Source organism: Camelus bactrianus, chromosome 9 (assembly GCF_048773025.1).
Source record: "Camelus bactrianus isolate YW-2024 breed Bactrian camel chromosome 9, ASM4877302v1, whole genome shotgun sequence".
NCBI classification, from domain to species: Eukaryota; Metazoa; Chordata; class Mammalia; order Artiodactyla; family Camelidae; genus Camelus; species Camelus bactrianus.
In genome coordinates, this window is record NC_133547.1 from 10,449,652 (window position 1) to 10,464,948 (window position 15,297).

The 15,297-nt window shown below is 54.4% G+C and overlaps 1 protein-coding gene across 20 annotated transcripts in view; it reads right to left on the reverse strand.

Moving 5' to 3' along the window:
* The window catches only part of POU2F2 (POU class 2 homeobox 2), a 32,214-nt gene extending 17,388 nt beyond the window's left edge, over window positions 1-14,826 (reverse strand). For 7 of the 20 annotated variants that reach the window (XR_012509002.1, XM_074369536.1, XM_074369535.1 and 4 more), the window contains exons 1-6: window positions 14,749-14,826; window positions 7,111-7,176; window positions 6,963-6,997; window positions 6,764-6,820; window positions 3,618-3,800; window positions 3,110-3,388 (exon numbers count right to left, since the gene is read on the reverse strand). Coding sequence is in view for 19 of the 20 variants with exons in the window: in XM_074369536.1 (XP_074225637.1) it covers window positions 3,110-3,388; window positions 3,618-3,800; window positions 6,764-6,820; window positions 6,963-6,997; window positions 7,111-7,176; window positions 14,749-14,815 (687 nt within the window). In the remaining variant the exon portion in view is untranslated. The remainder of the gene's footprint in view (window positions 1-3,109; window positions 3,389-3,617; window positions 3,801-6,763; window positions 6,821-6,962; window positions 6,998-7,110; window positions 7,177-14,748) is intronic. The other 13 variants (XM_074369543.1, XM_074369541.1, XM_074369552.1 and 10 more) reach the window with 4 other exon arrangements.
* Between the last annotated feature and the right edge of the window lie 471 nt (window positions 14,827-15,297).

Sequence of the window (15,297 nt, forward strand, 5' to 3'; positions counted from 1 at the left end):
CTTCCACTCTCCCAATACAAAATGATGTTTTAACAGTTAATGTAAATTTTCAACCAATGCCTACCCTACCCCAGACATTCTGAATCACTCCTCTGGAGAGATGTCTTCCCTACCCTTCACTGAAAAGCTGCAGCGAAACATCCTTCATAGATTCAGTAAACATCCGTGTGGCACCCTTGGTGGAAAGCATCCTATCGAGCATGGGACACACAAATTGTAAAACTCTATTATAACCGTCCCTTCATCTGTACGAGCTAAGGAGATGCAGGGAAGGTTCCTGCCAAACCGTTTAACCGATATTACTTTGGAAGCTGGCATTATAGGGACAGAAGGGGGACTTTCCCTTCGTACTTTATGTAATTTTAAAGTGATAGGGCTATGGGCACTTTTGACTTTCTTAGGACTTTTTAAGTAAAACATTTCTTAGTGACTCCATGGTGTGTCTGTTTCCCTACAAGACTGGGAGCTCCTTGGGGGCAAGGCTGGGTCTGAGTCTCTCCTGACACAGGAGGTGGGAAATGTCTGCGAAATGAGGGCAGGACAGAGCTGAACAGGCACAGGAAGTGGCATCAGCAGGCATGAGACACAGGCTGGGGAGAGGGTCAAGCTCAGAGCCGGGCAGCAGCGGACAGCGAGGGCAGGAGGAACATGGTCCTCACCGCAGCCTGGGTGCAGTGTGATGCCCAGCTCATGGGCTGCATGGGATAAACATTTGTCAGTTGGGGAAATGAGATTATGGCGTGACAGAACTCCCAGGAAACAACCTTGATCCAGCTTTGAACTTGCAGAGGACAGATGGAAAAGATCAGAGCTGAGAGAAGCTGGGGTGGGAGGAGAAAAAGGGGCTGGGCAGGAGGGGTTTGAGGAGATCTTGAGAGTCAGGGCCTGGGTGGGACAGCAGTTGGCAGAGGGTCTGCCTTCTGCTGCTGAGGTGCAAGGGGAGCCTGGAGGAGGTGGTTCTCAAGGTGTATGAACAGAAGGAGTGTCTTTTGCTCACAGGGGATGATGGCCTGGCTGGGTCTGCACCAGGCTGCCCCGTCCCTCCTCCCTTCCTATAGTCTTTGTTCCTTTAACAGACATTTCTGAGGGCACATTTGGACACAGCTCTGGGTATCAGGACTGTGGCAGAAGTGGGGCAGGAGCTGGGGGCTCCTACGGGCAATAGGAGGCAGGAAATGAAACCAACTGGAGGGAGGGAAGTCATTGAAGACATCCTGAAGGTGTGGACTCAAGCTGGGGCTTAAAGGATGAAAAGGAACTGTCCGGTAAAGGGAGGGGGCTGACTTCTGGGTAGAAAGAACAGGAGCAGGGGCACGGAAAGTCGAGGCCTAGTGAAGCCCTCCCAGTCTTGGCACTGATCAGTGAGGCAAAGAGGCAAAGAGAACACCTGCTGCTGGGGTCTCTGGTGGCTGGAGTGGGAGAGGTGCCAGCTAGAGGCAGCAGCCCCAGATTATGTAGTTAGAGCCCTGGACTCCTAGGTCTGGCTCCCAAGTTGGCTCTGCCTCTTGAGCTCAAGTTGTGTGACCTGGGGCAGGCAAGTCATTTCACCCCCTTGCCCTGGGAGCCTCGGCTATGGTGAGAATTTGTGGGTCCAAGGAGGTCACGTTAGCACAGTGCCTGGTACAAACGCAGTGCCCGACAGACTAGATACAGCAACAGTAGCGAGCCAGGCATTGGGAGGCTACATTCGGAAGAGTCCCTACAGAGCAGGGAGGCCAGATTGCTCTGTGTGTTTCTGCAGAGCCAGGCCCAGCAGCAGGAAGCTCAAAGGAGGCAGAGACCCGTCAGTGTTAAGGGAGTGCTGCTCAGTAGTGGAACGGCCCTTCTGAGGCTGAAGGCTGTCAAGGGAACAGCCTGCCAGGTGCTGGACAGCTCCCTGGTGTAGACAGCATCACAGCATCGGCACCAGGGGTTCCATGGAACAGGGTGGAAAGAGAGGGGAAAGGATCCACGGGGGAATCATGGGAGACGCAGGGCTGGGGGATGTTAAACAGGGTTCCTTGCTGTAGGACTTCTCAGGACCTTCATTTCCCTGGAACACGGGCTGCAGACTCAAATGTTTATGGAAACCAAGTTAACAGCGCAAAAGGGTGACATGGGCAGGTGTAGAAGGGGAGGGCTGGAGAGAGCAGCCTGTCAGAAGAGGAGGCCCGCCCAGCTTCTACCCTGCTCCGACCAACTATCCTTATGGGAAGTCTGTTAGCCAATCACGGGTTAAATTGTGTCCTCCAAAAAATTACGGTGGGAGTTCTCACCCCTGGTGTCTCTAAATATGACCTTATTTGGAAATGGGTCTTTGCGGATGTAATCAAGTTAAAATGAGGTCATTAGAGTGGACCCTAATCCAATGACTGGTGTCCTTCTAAGAAGGGGAAATTTGGACACAGAGACAAACATGCACAGAGAGAAGAGGGCCATGAGACGACAGAGGCAGAGATGGAGTGATCCATCCCCAAGATTTCCAGCCACACCACAAGTCAGGAGAGGCAAAGAGGGATTCTTCCCTAGAGCCTTCAGAGTGAGCCCAGCTCTACTGACACGTTGATTTTGGATTTCTGGTCTGAGATGATGATGAATTTCTATTGTTTCAAGCCACCCCGTTTGTGATACTTTGTTATGGCAGCCCTAGAAACTAACACAGCCACTAATGATTCCAGGAGTCTCCAGAATGGGGAAAAAGAATGTAGCATTTTCTCACTCGTAGATCACAGGCCCCTTTCTGATAGTGTCTCACTGGATGAGCCAGGGGACATGACATGGGGGCACTGATTCTGGTGCTTCCTTTCGTTTTGCACCCACACAGGTACTGTTCATGGGGGTGGGCCCTGGTTTCCTCAGCAGTGAACTGAGGACAACGTGCCAACCTTAGAAAACAGAAACCGGGTAGCCAGGCACTCCCATCAAGAGGAGGGTGTCCTCCCTGTGAGCCTTGCTTTACCCCTCTGAGAGGTAAGTGGCAGCATCTCCCAAGCCTTCCTGGGGTGGCGGGGAACTGCCTGGCACGTGGCTGGTGCTCAGCGTGGTCCATGTGGACCAGCCGGGCCCCTGCACCTCCCGACTTCCCTAGGTCCTGGGCTGGAGGGAGCGTGCTCCCTGGGGCTGCCCTTACCTGTGCTGTGAGCTGGATGGGCTGGGACAGGGTGAGCTGTGGGGTCCCGGGGGGTTGGCTGGCAGGCTGTGGTGGTGGCAGGTCGCCTCCCCCCGAGGAGGCTGGGGGCTGTGAGGTCGAGGAGGAGGCAGAGGAGGAGGAGGAAGAGGAGGAGGAGGAGGTGGAGGAGGCGGCAGCGGCGGCGGCGGCGGCACTGGACTGCTGCACGGCGGCGGCCAGGAGCTGGGCCTGCGCTTGCTGCAGGAGGAGCTGCTGCTGAGCTGGCATCAGTGCCGTGAGCTGTGGGCCGGTCGGGGGCAGCAGGACCAGAGGAGGGGCGTGGGAGTAGGGGGAAGCAGAGAAAGCAGACAGGAGTTAGTGCCTGAGCCAAGCAGGTTAGCGGGAAGGGCAAGAGGCAGGCATTGACAGAGTGGCCTTGGCCTGGGTAGGACACACTGGGCCATCAGTCCTGTAACAGATTTGAGGTGGCTGGCCTGTGCCCCCTGCCCTGTGCACCCCGAGTACTTACCCCGGCTAGCTGGCTGCCCGTCAACATGAGTTGGGCCTGGGGCAGATGTGGTTGAGCTGGCTGGGGGGGCGGGGGTGCTGCTGGGGCTGAGTCACCAGTGGGGTCTTCAGCCTTGATCTGGGGAGGAGAGAGGCAGGGTCCGGGACCCCAGAATGTTAAGTGGAGGCCAGAGAGAATGCCCACCTGTGAACCAAAGAAAGGGCATGTGTGTGGCCATGGCAGCTCCGCACCAGCACAGAAGGAGCAGACTGGGGTGTGGAGGTGAGAACTGTGGTGACCGGTGGGGGCCTCAGGCCACCCCTCTGGCCTCAGTTTCCACATCAATCAGCAAAGGCTAACACACCCCCTGCACCTGAACTCCCGACAGAAGAGGGCACCTTCAGAGAGTACCTTTCCCCTTTTGGGAGTCAGTTCCATCTGTAAAATGAGAAATGAGGCCAGTGGGGGCCCTGAGATGTCAAATAAGGGGGTTGTGGGTCCCAGACCTCTCATCTGCTTTAGCCAGAGGGGCATCTCTTATCTGTCCAATGGAACAAGATTTTATTGGAAGAAAGGATCTTAGGGTGATACATAAAAGTCACCACCTTATAACACAGGTCATGAATTCAAAAGTGTATGGAAATAGCACAAATGGGGGTTGCAGGCAGGTGTGGGCAGGTGTGGGCAGGGTGGCTGGAGAGAGCGTGCCCGCCTGCCTGGAGGGGAGGCCTGCCCAGGCCCTACTCTGCCCCTGCTGGCCACTCATTTCAAAATCTAAAGCAAAAAGGCTGCAGGACCAGCAAATGGTATCTGCAGGCCAGATGCGGCCCGGGTGCTACCAGCTTTCAGCCTCCACCCCAGAGTCCACTGAGCACCTCCTCATCTCTCTGTGTAGGATGCAGATGCATCTTGCATCAAACACATAGGACAGACCAGCTTAGAGCGCTCCTGGCCTCCTTCCTCTCTTACATAAGAAGCCAGATGACAGTGGGCTTGCTGGAGAGATCTGTTGGGAAAAGACACGTGGGGTGGGAGGAGGTGTGACTTGACAAGTCACACACTCTCAGGCCCAGAGGGGACATTAGAGATCATCCTTCAGCCCGATGTCCCAGCTCCATTTTTGCAAGAGGAGGTCCAGAGAGGGAAAGCGACTTGTGCAAGGCGACACAGTGACTTGGTAGGAGTGAGCGTGGCATTTGCAATACAGATTGAGACCAAGAGACAGACAGAGGCCTGGGAAAGGACAACGACAGAGAGTTGGTGGCACGCCCCAAAGATGGGATACCAGTGTCGGAAAGTCTAAGGGATACAGGGATGCAGTGTGAGATGACAGTGGGTCCTGGAAGCCCCCTGGTGGGGAATTCAGGGCCTCCTGTAAGTCTGGTCGTGTTCTGCTTCTTGATCTGGCAACACAGTTGTTCAGTTTGTGAAAATCCACAGAGCTGTACACTGAGGATCTATATGGTTGTGTCATATATTAATTAAAAGTTTTAGGAAAAACCAACACTGCGTGCCATTGTGAAAACACTATTCCTCTCAAGGCTCTTTCTTTCTCTCTGGGTCTTTTAAGAAAGTCTCCATTAACATCTCCCAACACTGGCTAATCTCCTCCTTTTAACAAATGGAGAACCGGCCTCAGACTTAGACTCTGCAGCAGGCAAGAGTCTCTGAGTACATGCTAATAATCATTGCATTTATTTCCATGGCAAGTGATTCTGGTTTTCCATTCATGAAATTTCCATTTAAAAAGCGTTTTATTTCAACTGGTGAAAAACTGAGCCAGTTTGTGAGTTGATAATTGTTGAAGCTGATTGACAGGTACCCGGGCTGGTGGGGGGGGGTGTTTTTGCTATGGTCTTCTTTCTACTTTTCTATCTGCTTCACATTTTCCATAATAAAATGTTTTTAAAAATTGAGGCAATTAACAAAATTATGATGTAAATAATTGTACGTGGTAGTGTGTGCGTTTGTCTGAAATTGTGATGGGAGCACATGAATCACTGCAGTTAGGGAAAGACTGACACAGAAGAGAGGTGGTGAGATGGAGAAGCAAAGGCCGGGAGCAGAGAATAGGACACGGTGTGGATGCTGCTGCCCTCTCTGCCTCCAGCTTTCCCCAGGGACCAGGTCTAGGCCCGGGAAGGGGAGTGAGAACACTTTCTTCCTTGGGACCCCTGGTCTCCCAGTGCAGAAACAAGGCTGCTGTGGGGCAAGGAGAGGCTACAAGATTCAGCTGAGGATAGGCAGGCCAGGGCAGGAGGAGGGGTGCAGGTCGGTCGGTGGGGGTGATGGACACTCTCAGTTCCAAGGGCTAAGGCCAGAGCACAGCCTGAGATCAGAGGGAAGATGGTCAGAGCCTGAATCCTTCTCCCCTGGGCCCTGTCCAACATGCTCAGGACAAGACACCTGCCCCTCAAGCAGCATCAAAGCACACCAGCCATGGAAGGGACCTCAGAGACTGTCCAGTCTGACTGCCTCTACCCTCATATTAGAGAAGAGGAAACTGAGAAGCCCAGAGTGGGGAAGTGATTTTCCCATGGTCACAGAGCAGTTCCCAGCCTTCCACCCCCATCCCTCTGCCCTTTGGTCAGGGTCAGGAGTCCTGCCCATGGCCCTCTGCCCCTGCCCTCTGCGCCCTGTCAGCTGGCCCCACCAGGCTGGAGGGTGGAGACCTGGGCCCCGGGCACCCTAGGAAGCCCAGAGTGCCCAGCAGCAGGGCCCCAACTGGATTTGGGATTTGCTGTATCTTGCCACTTCCGGCCTCCCCATCATTCTCTCTGACAGCATCCTCACAGCCATCCTCACTGGGTCTGCCTCCCCCACCCCCTCCCCACTGGTTGGCTGGCCCTGAGTGTGTGCGTTGGGGGGGTGGGGGTGGTGCAGGCCCCTGTTCGGTCAGGGAAGTTGGGATGGGGGCGGGGCCCTCAGCTTCCTGTTGTTCATCGCCCTGGGGCTCTGGGGGGGATTTCCCTGGCCACCCCCACCCCCCAGGGAAGGGGAAGGAGCCTGGGTGAGTCACAAGCCTGGGGCGGGAACCCGAGGGTGAGAAGGGGCGGTGGAGTCCTGTCACCGAGATACCAGGCATCCGGGACCCTCTCCCAAACGCCAAACACCACCCACCACAGGACACCCCTCCCCCTGCCCTGGCTGAGCTGACAGGTGCTTACCTTGGTGCTGGGGCCAGTCGGGGACACGGAGAAAGGGGAGGTCTTATTCTGGGGGTTCTGTGAAGAGTAAGTTGGGTTGGGGGATGGGAACAATGAGATGGAGCAGCTTCTGACACCCTGCCCCTCCCCCCAGAGCTCCCCTTGGCTTCCTTCTCCCCTCCGCCTCCCCAACCCTCCTGCTCATCCACTCCCTCCTGACCTGATGGTTAGTGTCTGGTCCATTTCTTTCAGTGTCTGAAAAGAGAGGGAAAGGGTGAGTTGGCACCAGCCACACCCCAAACTCTGCCTGCACACCTGCCCCAGACCATGGTGACCCTTTGCCCTCCCTGCTCCCTTCCCCCACTCACCTGTGTGCTCTGACGGGGAGTCCAGACCTTGCTTCTCGGCCTCCAGGGGCTTAGACATTCTTATTTCTAGGGACAGAGGAGGGATGCAAGTGGGGTGAGGTTGCAGAAGCCAGGAGGGCTCTGGGGCCCCTCCTCCAGCACCACCCCAGCCTCTCCCCAAATACCCCCGCACCCCCTGCCACCTTGCAAGTGTCACTTTCCAGGAGACATGCCCTCTGCTCTGGGCCTCTGCCCACCTCCAGTGGGACAGAAGAGGGGCTTTCAGGCCTTGGGGATCCTCTTCACCCCTCCAGAAGGTGGCACGGAGAGGGTCACCCCCGCCCCCATGAGACCCTGGGGCAGGGTGGGAGGTAGACTTTGGTTGTTGGTCCTGAGGAGTCTTTGGCTGCCCAGGGGGAGGTTGGTGATGTTCTAAAGGAGCGAGTCAGCCTCGGGCCTCCTCTCAGGTTGCCGCCCAGGCCCCCGTCCTGCCTCACCAGCCTCACCAGGTTTCGGGTGAGGCATGTTTTCCACTCTGAGTGGGGCCTGGGAGGCGTGAGAGGACTACAGCATCCCCAAAGGAGTGAGTCCTCAGATCTCCGGCTCTGATTCAGCCGCCCTCTGGCCCTCTCCACGGCCCACCACTTTCCCGTCCACACCCCACTCCCACTGGCCTCCCTTCGGGTACTCAGCGCACAGGTGGCCCCACTCTGATCTCTGTGACTCCAATTCCAACTCCATCAGCTCTGCCCCAACCCTGTCCTCAGACCTAATCCTAGACCTCACTTGGGATTTCAGCCTTGAATCCTAACTGCACACCCAGATCCAACCTAGAGATCCTGCCCCTACAAATACAACCCTATCCTACAGTTCCGCAGGCCCAGGAAATGAAAGGAGGTGGCTGAGGGGAGGTGACAAGCAGCAAGCTGGCACCAGGGGACACAAAGAAATGGAGACAAACCCCTGTCCTCACAGTATTCTGATGCTGATCATGGAAAGGTGAGTGTTACCAGTGCTGAGCACAGTGAGAAACATGATTCAGGGCTCACATTAGCAGTTGGTGCTAATATTACCCCCATTTTACAGAGGAGGAAACTGAGGCTCCAAGGGGGATCTCACTTCCCCAAGAGCACAGTGAGACAGCAGAGGTGACTTGATTGGACCCGGGTCTTTGTGACTCCAGTACTGCTGCCATCTGATGGACCCGTCGTGACCTCCAGCACCTCATTTCCCACAGTCACTCCAACCCAAGCTCACCCTGACACTGATTCAAACCCAACCCTTCCTGGTCGTAGACCCCCACACAAAACCGGGCTTCTGCCTGACCCACTCTCAATCCCCTTACCCACCCTGATTCTTAACTCCCATCCAGATGGCCTGAGTCCTTCATCTGATCTCGACTCCCAACTTGGCCCTAGACCTTACTCCTGACCCTGACTCTGACCCTAAAGTCTCCCCCACAACTCATTCCAAATCCCCGCCAAGACCACGACCCCACCCTATCAAAGGAGCTGTCCAACTCTAGTGTGCTCTGCATCCAAGATATTTACACAAGGCCAGCTAAAGAGGGAGCTGGGATAACCTCAGCAATTGGAAAAAAAAAAAAGTCCAGGAATTTTACCATTGAGGATTACTCAACACAAAACGCCATTAGGATTTTAAATTTCTGATTAAAAAGCCAGGTCACACACTGCTGGTGGGGGTGTAAATCGATACAAGCAATAATTCAGGAAAGCTGGAGAGATGCCCCTTCCCTGTGACCCAGCACATCCACCCCCGGGTGTCCACCCAAGAGAAAGGAGCGTCCTGCCCACCAGCGCCCACGGGCACACATGTTCCCTGAGGCCCTTTTATAATGTGCTCCCCCAACTGGAAATAGCTCAAGGGCCTGTTAACAGGTCAACAACATTGGTACATCCAGACAATAAAATACTCCACAGCAAGGAAAAGAACCAAATCCTGCATCACACACACTGGATCTCAGAGACATGATGCTGAGGGAAAGATGTCAGACACAAAAGTGGTCAGACATTAGGACTCCAATTTTTATGTGTAACTCAGAAACAGGCAAGATGATATTAGATCAAGGTCAGATTAGTGGGCACTTTTGGTTGAGTGTTGACTGGGAAAGGGTGTGAGGAAGCCTACAGGGGGTTGGAAATGTTTTTTATCCTGATCTGCTTGGTGGTTACATGGGTCTATACATACATAAAAATTCATCAAGCTGTACATTTAAAATTTGAGCACTTTGCTATATATACATTATGTTTTCATAAAAAAGGAAAAAATTTTAAGCTAAAAAAATTAAATAATAAGCCAGCATATAGTCCTATTAAGGCATAAGCTTATGAGGGTGGGGTGGGGAGCAGGTGACCAGATGCTGCCAGAGCTCAGGCCCTGTTTCCAGGCACTGAGTGGCTAAGGATGCTGAGAGATACAGGAGGACACAAAGGGAGCCAGGGGATGAGGCCCCTCCTCCTGACTTTGGGGTATCAGAAGCAGGAGTCCTGCTTGATCCTCTAAATCACCCAGACCTTGGCCCTGCTCCAGGCAACCACTAACCCCGATGCAGCCCTAAATCCCACCCTTCTTAACATCCTGGAAAGCCCTGCCCCAGCCCCCTCCCCAGCCCCTCCTTCCAGCTAGTGACGACAATGTCACAGGGAGATCCTTCCCTGGCCCTGAAACCTTCCACGGCTCCCCATCTCCCCAAGAAAAGCCCAGGCTCCTCATCCTGACCTCCAGGGTATGGCCCCTGTCACCCTCTGCTGCCCGTCTCTTGCCACTTGTGCAGCCTGCTCTATGACCACGGAGTCCAGACCTTACAGGTTCTTCACTCCCCGCCTAGCTAGCGAATGCACCTCCCACAGACCAGAGAAGCCTCACCTCCGCCCCAGAGTCCATGCTCATTCTTGGCCTCTGTTAGGGGTTGAGTTGTGTCCTTCAGTGTTCATATGTTGAAGCCCTAACCCCCTATTACCTCAGAATGTGATTTTCTTTGGAGATAGGATCTTTAAAGAGGTAATTAAGTTAAAATGAGACCCTTAGTGTGGGCCCTGATTCAATACAGCTGGTGTCCTTATACAAAGAGATTGGGACACAGACATGCACAAATGCACAAAGGGAAGACCGTGCGAAGATACAGGGAGCAGATAGTCATCCCAAGCCAAGGAGGACTGGCCTCAGAAGAAACCAACCTTGCCGACACCTTGACCTTGGACTTCTAGTTTCTAGAATTTCAAGAAAATTAATTTCTCTTGTTTAAGCCATCCAGTCTGTGGTACTTTGTTATGGAAGCCCTAGCAAACTAATACAGTCTCCCACAGAAGTGCCATCTTGCTGTCCTAGCCCTGAGCCCACAGGGCTGTGGTCACCTGTGTCCCGGTCCTTTCCCACCAGACCAGGGGGCAGGCCTGGTCTGACTCACCCCTGAGTCCCTGGCATCACCCAGCTCAGAAGACTAGAGAGAGAGAGAGGAACATCCCTCCCTGCAGCTCTTTCTGTCTCTTATTTATTCCTGCCTCTGTCCTGCTGTCTTTCCAACATTTAATAAAAAGCCTTGGCATGGGCTAGTCCCTCTGCCTGGAATGCTCTTCCGCATTCTGCCTGGTGACCTCCTAGTCATCCTTCAGGACCCAGCACAGGCTCTGTCCTCCATGAAGTCACCCCTGATGTCCTCAGAGGTCTCTCCTCTGTTCCCTTTACTCTGGATCCATCTACCTATCACTGTCCTAAAGGCTGTAGCCATCTGGGCCCCAGAATGTCTTCCCCATCAGGCTAAGAACCCCTTAAGGGCAGGTCTGACTCATCTCAGGGTCCCTACTGGGATGTGTGGGTTGAATGAACAAGAGTGGCCCCGAGGCCCTGCTCTCCCTCCTCCAGGTCTTTGCCTCTGCTCTTCTCCCACCTGGGGCGACCTCTTCCTTCTCCACTAGCAAACTCTTGCTCGTCTTTAAGGCCTAAGCTTCACATCACCTCCTCTGGGAGGTCTTCCCTGACTACCCAGTCAGTCAGTGTCTCTCTTATCTGGGAACCCCCACCCCGCCCCTGCCCCCTAAAGTACCCTGACCACCTGGGCAGTGACCCCCACCCTATGCCCCAGACTGTGGGCTCCTTAGGGCCCAGGCTGGAATCACTGCCACCCAGTCTAGGACTGTGTCTTTGGAATGAATGAGTGCATGAAAGAGTCCCCTCTCCCTGCTGTCACCTGACACTTTGACCCTCAGCCCTCTCCCCAAGCAGCTCCAACCTAAACTTTTAAGGTAACTTCTCCTCGGCAGAAATGGTGTCTGGAGAGGCAAAAGTGGTATGAGGGGAAATTTCCACCACTCTGTTTTCCTTATTCTTTCTAATCCCACCCCAGCTCCCACAGAGCCTGCACACCCCGGCAGTACTCAGCTGGCCCACAGCAAAATGGCCAGAGCTGCACTTTGCCCAGGTCTCTCTTGTTCTCCTCCTCCATCAGAGCCCAATGGAGAAAAAGGGTCTCATCAAATCATCCCCACCAAGGATGAACAGGGGACTCCATTTCCACCACGGATGAAAGTCACGTGATACTTAATGGGGACCCTGGCAAGGGGTCTGCTGAGCCCGCCTATCCTGTAGGCTGTCTCAGCCTCCACACAGGCAGGCCTCTGTCTCTCTCTCCTCCCCCACTCCACTCCTCCTCTAGAGAAATATTGATGCCTAATCCCACCCCCAACACTCTGATTTCATTGGGACAGGGTGAGACCTAGGCATCTGAATTTTTTAAAGCCTCCCTCCAGGTGATTCTAATGTGTTCCAGCCCCCTGGCACCTCCAGAAGCCCCCCTCAAAGCCTCAGTTTATTTGCACAGAAATGTTGACTGGTTGCTTAGGGTCACCCCTGCCTTCTCCCAACGCAGGCAGTGTGCAACTTTTTAGAGGAACATGCAGGGAAAAGCAATGCTGAGGCTACTGGGCCTCTTGAATCCCACCATCCTGGAGTCAGACCCACCCAGGGCTGCCACGCCCCTGGGCTCACACTCGCTTGCCCCACTGCCCCAGGCCTGGGACTCTGGGTCCCCTCCGCCCTCCCTCGCCCCTCCCTCTACGGACTTTCACTTCTCCTCTGCATTTCCCCCAGCCGGTTTTAGCAGACTTGGGCCAGCTTCTCGTTAGCGCTTACCGAAAATGGGGCTAAATATAGAGGGCCCAAGGGCTGCCCCTCACCCCTCCTGGCCCCACTTGGCCTGTCCCTTGGGTCCCCTGCCTCCAAAGCCTGCTTCAATCAAGGCTGTGGCCTAGGAGCTCCTGTGGGCAGGGTCGGCACTGCCGGGAACCTCTGCTCACCCACTGGCCCAGTCTGGCTTCCCCGGGAGTAGCATTTCACACCCCCACACCCCACAGCTGTCCCAGGGTGGCCTCCAGGGAGTGAACACTTCTGAGTGTCAGGAGGAGGGATGGAGATACGGGCAGCAGACACAACAAGAGAGGCGGCCCCACAGCTGTGCTGACAAGAGCTGCCACACGGTACACACACCACAGCCCCAGACATGGACGAAGACCATGCAAACACACAGGGCAGGTGTGCACAGATCCCAGACAGGAATGTCTGCAGATGAAGACACATGTCTAAACACAGTGACACTGGCAGATATGCAAAACACACCCAGACATGTGTGGATACACCTGCGTGCGCACACACACCCCCCCAAGTCACCCCCAGACACGTACTCATGCACAAACCCCAGTCACTCACAGAAATATTGATAGATATAGTTATAGATGTACATACACACACACCCAGGCCACTCAGACACACACACACACAGGTACACACTTATTCACCCAGAATCACTCAGACATACAGATAGACACAGATGAGCACACACACAGATACCGAGGTCACTCAGATAGATACACACACAGATGTGCACATACTCACACACCCAGAGTCACCTCTCCTGGGAGATGGTCAGGGTGGATCCCTGAACCCAGTCCACAGATATGGAGCCCAGGATCAGGCAGGATGAGTGATCTGCCCAAGGCCACACATGTATTAATTCATGTCCAGGTAGGGGAGCCTAGGGCAGGCCTCGAAGGCAGGGCAATTCTGTGAGAAATCCCAAGTAAAGGGCCTAACCCAGTGTCCAGCACATACAAAGCCTCCATTCAACCCCAGAGAGGGATGAGTTAGTGGTGGAGCTAATGGCATGTGTGTGCAGGCACCCTGGCTCCCCATGTCTACATTGTATGTGTGCACACACACATCCACAGTTGCACATACGGTCACCTCAGTAAATAATCACTTATCATCCTGCAAGTGGTCTTCCTTCCATCTCAAGACCCTCTTCATCTTCCTTTCCCTGCTCATACCCACTCATTCTTCACATCTCAGCCCAGACATGCCCTCCTCCAGGAAGCCCTCCCTGACTTGACCATGCTGAATTGGGCAAGTCTTCTGGGCTCCCCCAGCCCCCTGTGCCTCCCACATACCCCAGTCCTGACCCATCTGCCTGGACCTCCTCCCCTGTCTGGTGATAGATCTATCTCCCAACATTGGACTGGGGGCTCCAAGAGAAAAGATCTGAAGCTGCCTTTTTCATCTGTATTTCCAACATCCAGCATAGAACTGCTCAAATAAATATATGTTGATGACGGATCACAGGGATGCCAGCATACACTGATGCACATAGAATGACACATGCCAAACCAAGACATCCCCACAGACACCCACGAACAGGACACACACCCGTAGTCACACCTATAGAGCTACAAACAAAACAACCATGAAGTATGGAAGCTCGCCACATTCCAGGCCCCCATGCTAAGCTTTTAAGCATATTACCTCATTTAACTCTCCCATCAGCACCACCCGGAGATAACTATCATTATGCACAGATGGACACATTATGCCAAATGAGCCAACAAATACAAATCTCTTTGTACGGTACTCGGCGTACGATGTTCATTCAGTCAAATGACAGTCAGTGGGGGAGGCAATTCATAAGCGCACAAACATATAATAAATTTTCATGCAGGCATTAAGTGCCATGAAGAAAAGATAGAGCAGGGCGAGGGGCTGGAGAATGGCGGGATTGGTTGGCAGTTTAGATGGGGAGGTCAGGAAAGGCCCTCCCGAGGAGGGGGACATCTGAGACGAATGAAGGGAGGAAGTGAACCAAGAGAGCAGCGCCAAGGCTACCCCTACAATGCCACACACAACAGCCCCTCACACACGGGACACCTGACAGTCACACACAGAAGACTCAGAACTACCGCTCACTTGTGCATACACAGATGCACCCACTCACTCAAAGGTCCGGTAGCTCAGCCTTCCAGCCCCTGTGCACCCTGTGCAGTCCCCTCCCGAGGATCACGCAACTCTCCCACCTGCTGGTCCTCCAGACAAGAGCCTGCTACCAACACTTTCTACCAACGCCTGCTAGCAACAGAGAAGGGGAGAAGCAGGTCCGTCTGTGGAAGCCCCCAGGTGCTGATGTGAAAGGGGAGAGGAAAGAGGAGCTGAGGGGTGGGGACCCCAGATGGGAAGAAGGGGAGCTGCTGAGGTACAGAGTGAAAGGGTAGAGGAGACAGCTAAAGAGGAAGGGCAGAGCGAACCAACGACCGGCCCAGCGGGACAAATCCCAAGGTGCTGCCTGTGCTCCGGGCCCGTAGTGCGGGCCCAGCCCCTTACCTGGAGCCCCCATGCTGGAGTGAACCATGCTGCCCGCCCCGCAGGGCTGGGGGAACAACTGTGTCATTTCCCCGCCCTCTCTGGGGGCAAAGCCCTCTCCTCCGGAAGTCACCCAGGGAGGAAACCACAGGGCCCGCCCCCTTCGGAAGGGAAAATACCCTGACCTGAAGGCCCACCCCAGCAGGCAGCGGACCCCAAATCTTCTGTGTGTATTGGGGAAGTGGGGGCAGTGGGGTGGAGAGCAAGCCCGCTGGAAGAGCTGACTCCTACAGCTGTGTCCCCAAGAGACGCCCCTAGCCCTTCTGCTGCCTTCACATCTGGAAGATGGCGTGTGGGTCTGGGAAGAAAAATGGGACCGTAACAACAACATTAAAACACCGGCTAGCAGTTTGCAGGGCCTTTCCCAATGCCAGGCCCTGCACCTCACACTAGACAGGCATCATCTCTTGAGGTGCTCACTGTTTGCTTCATTTTACAGACAAATAGACTGAGGACCAGAGAAGTGAGGTGGCCTCCCTAAGGGCCCAGAGCCAAGAAACATCGAAACCA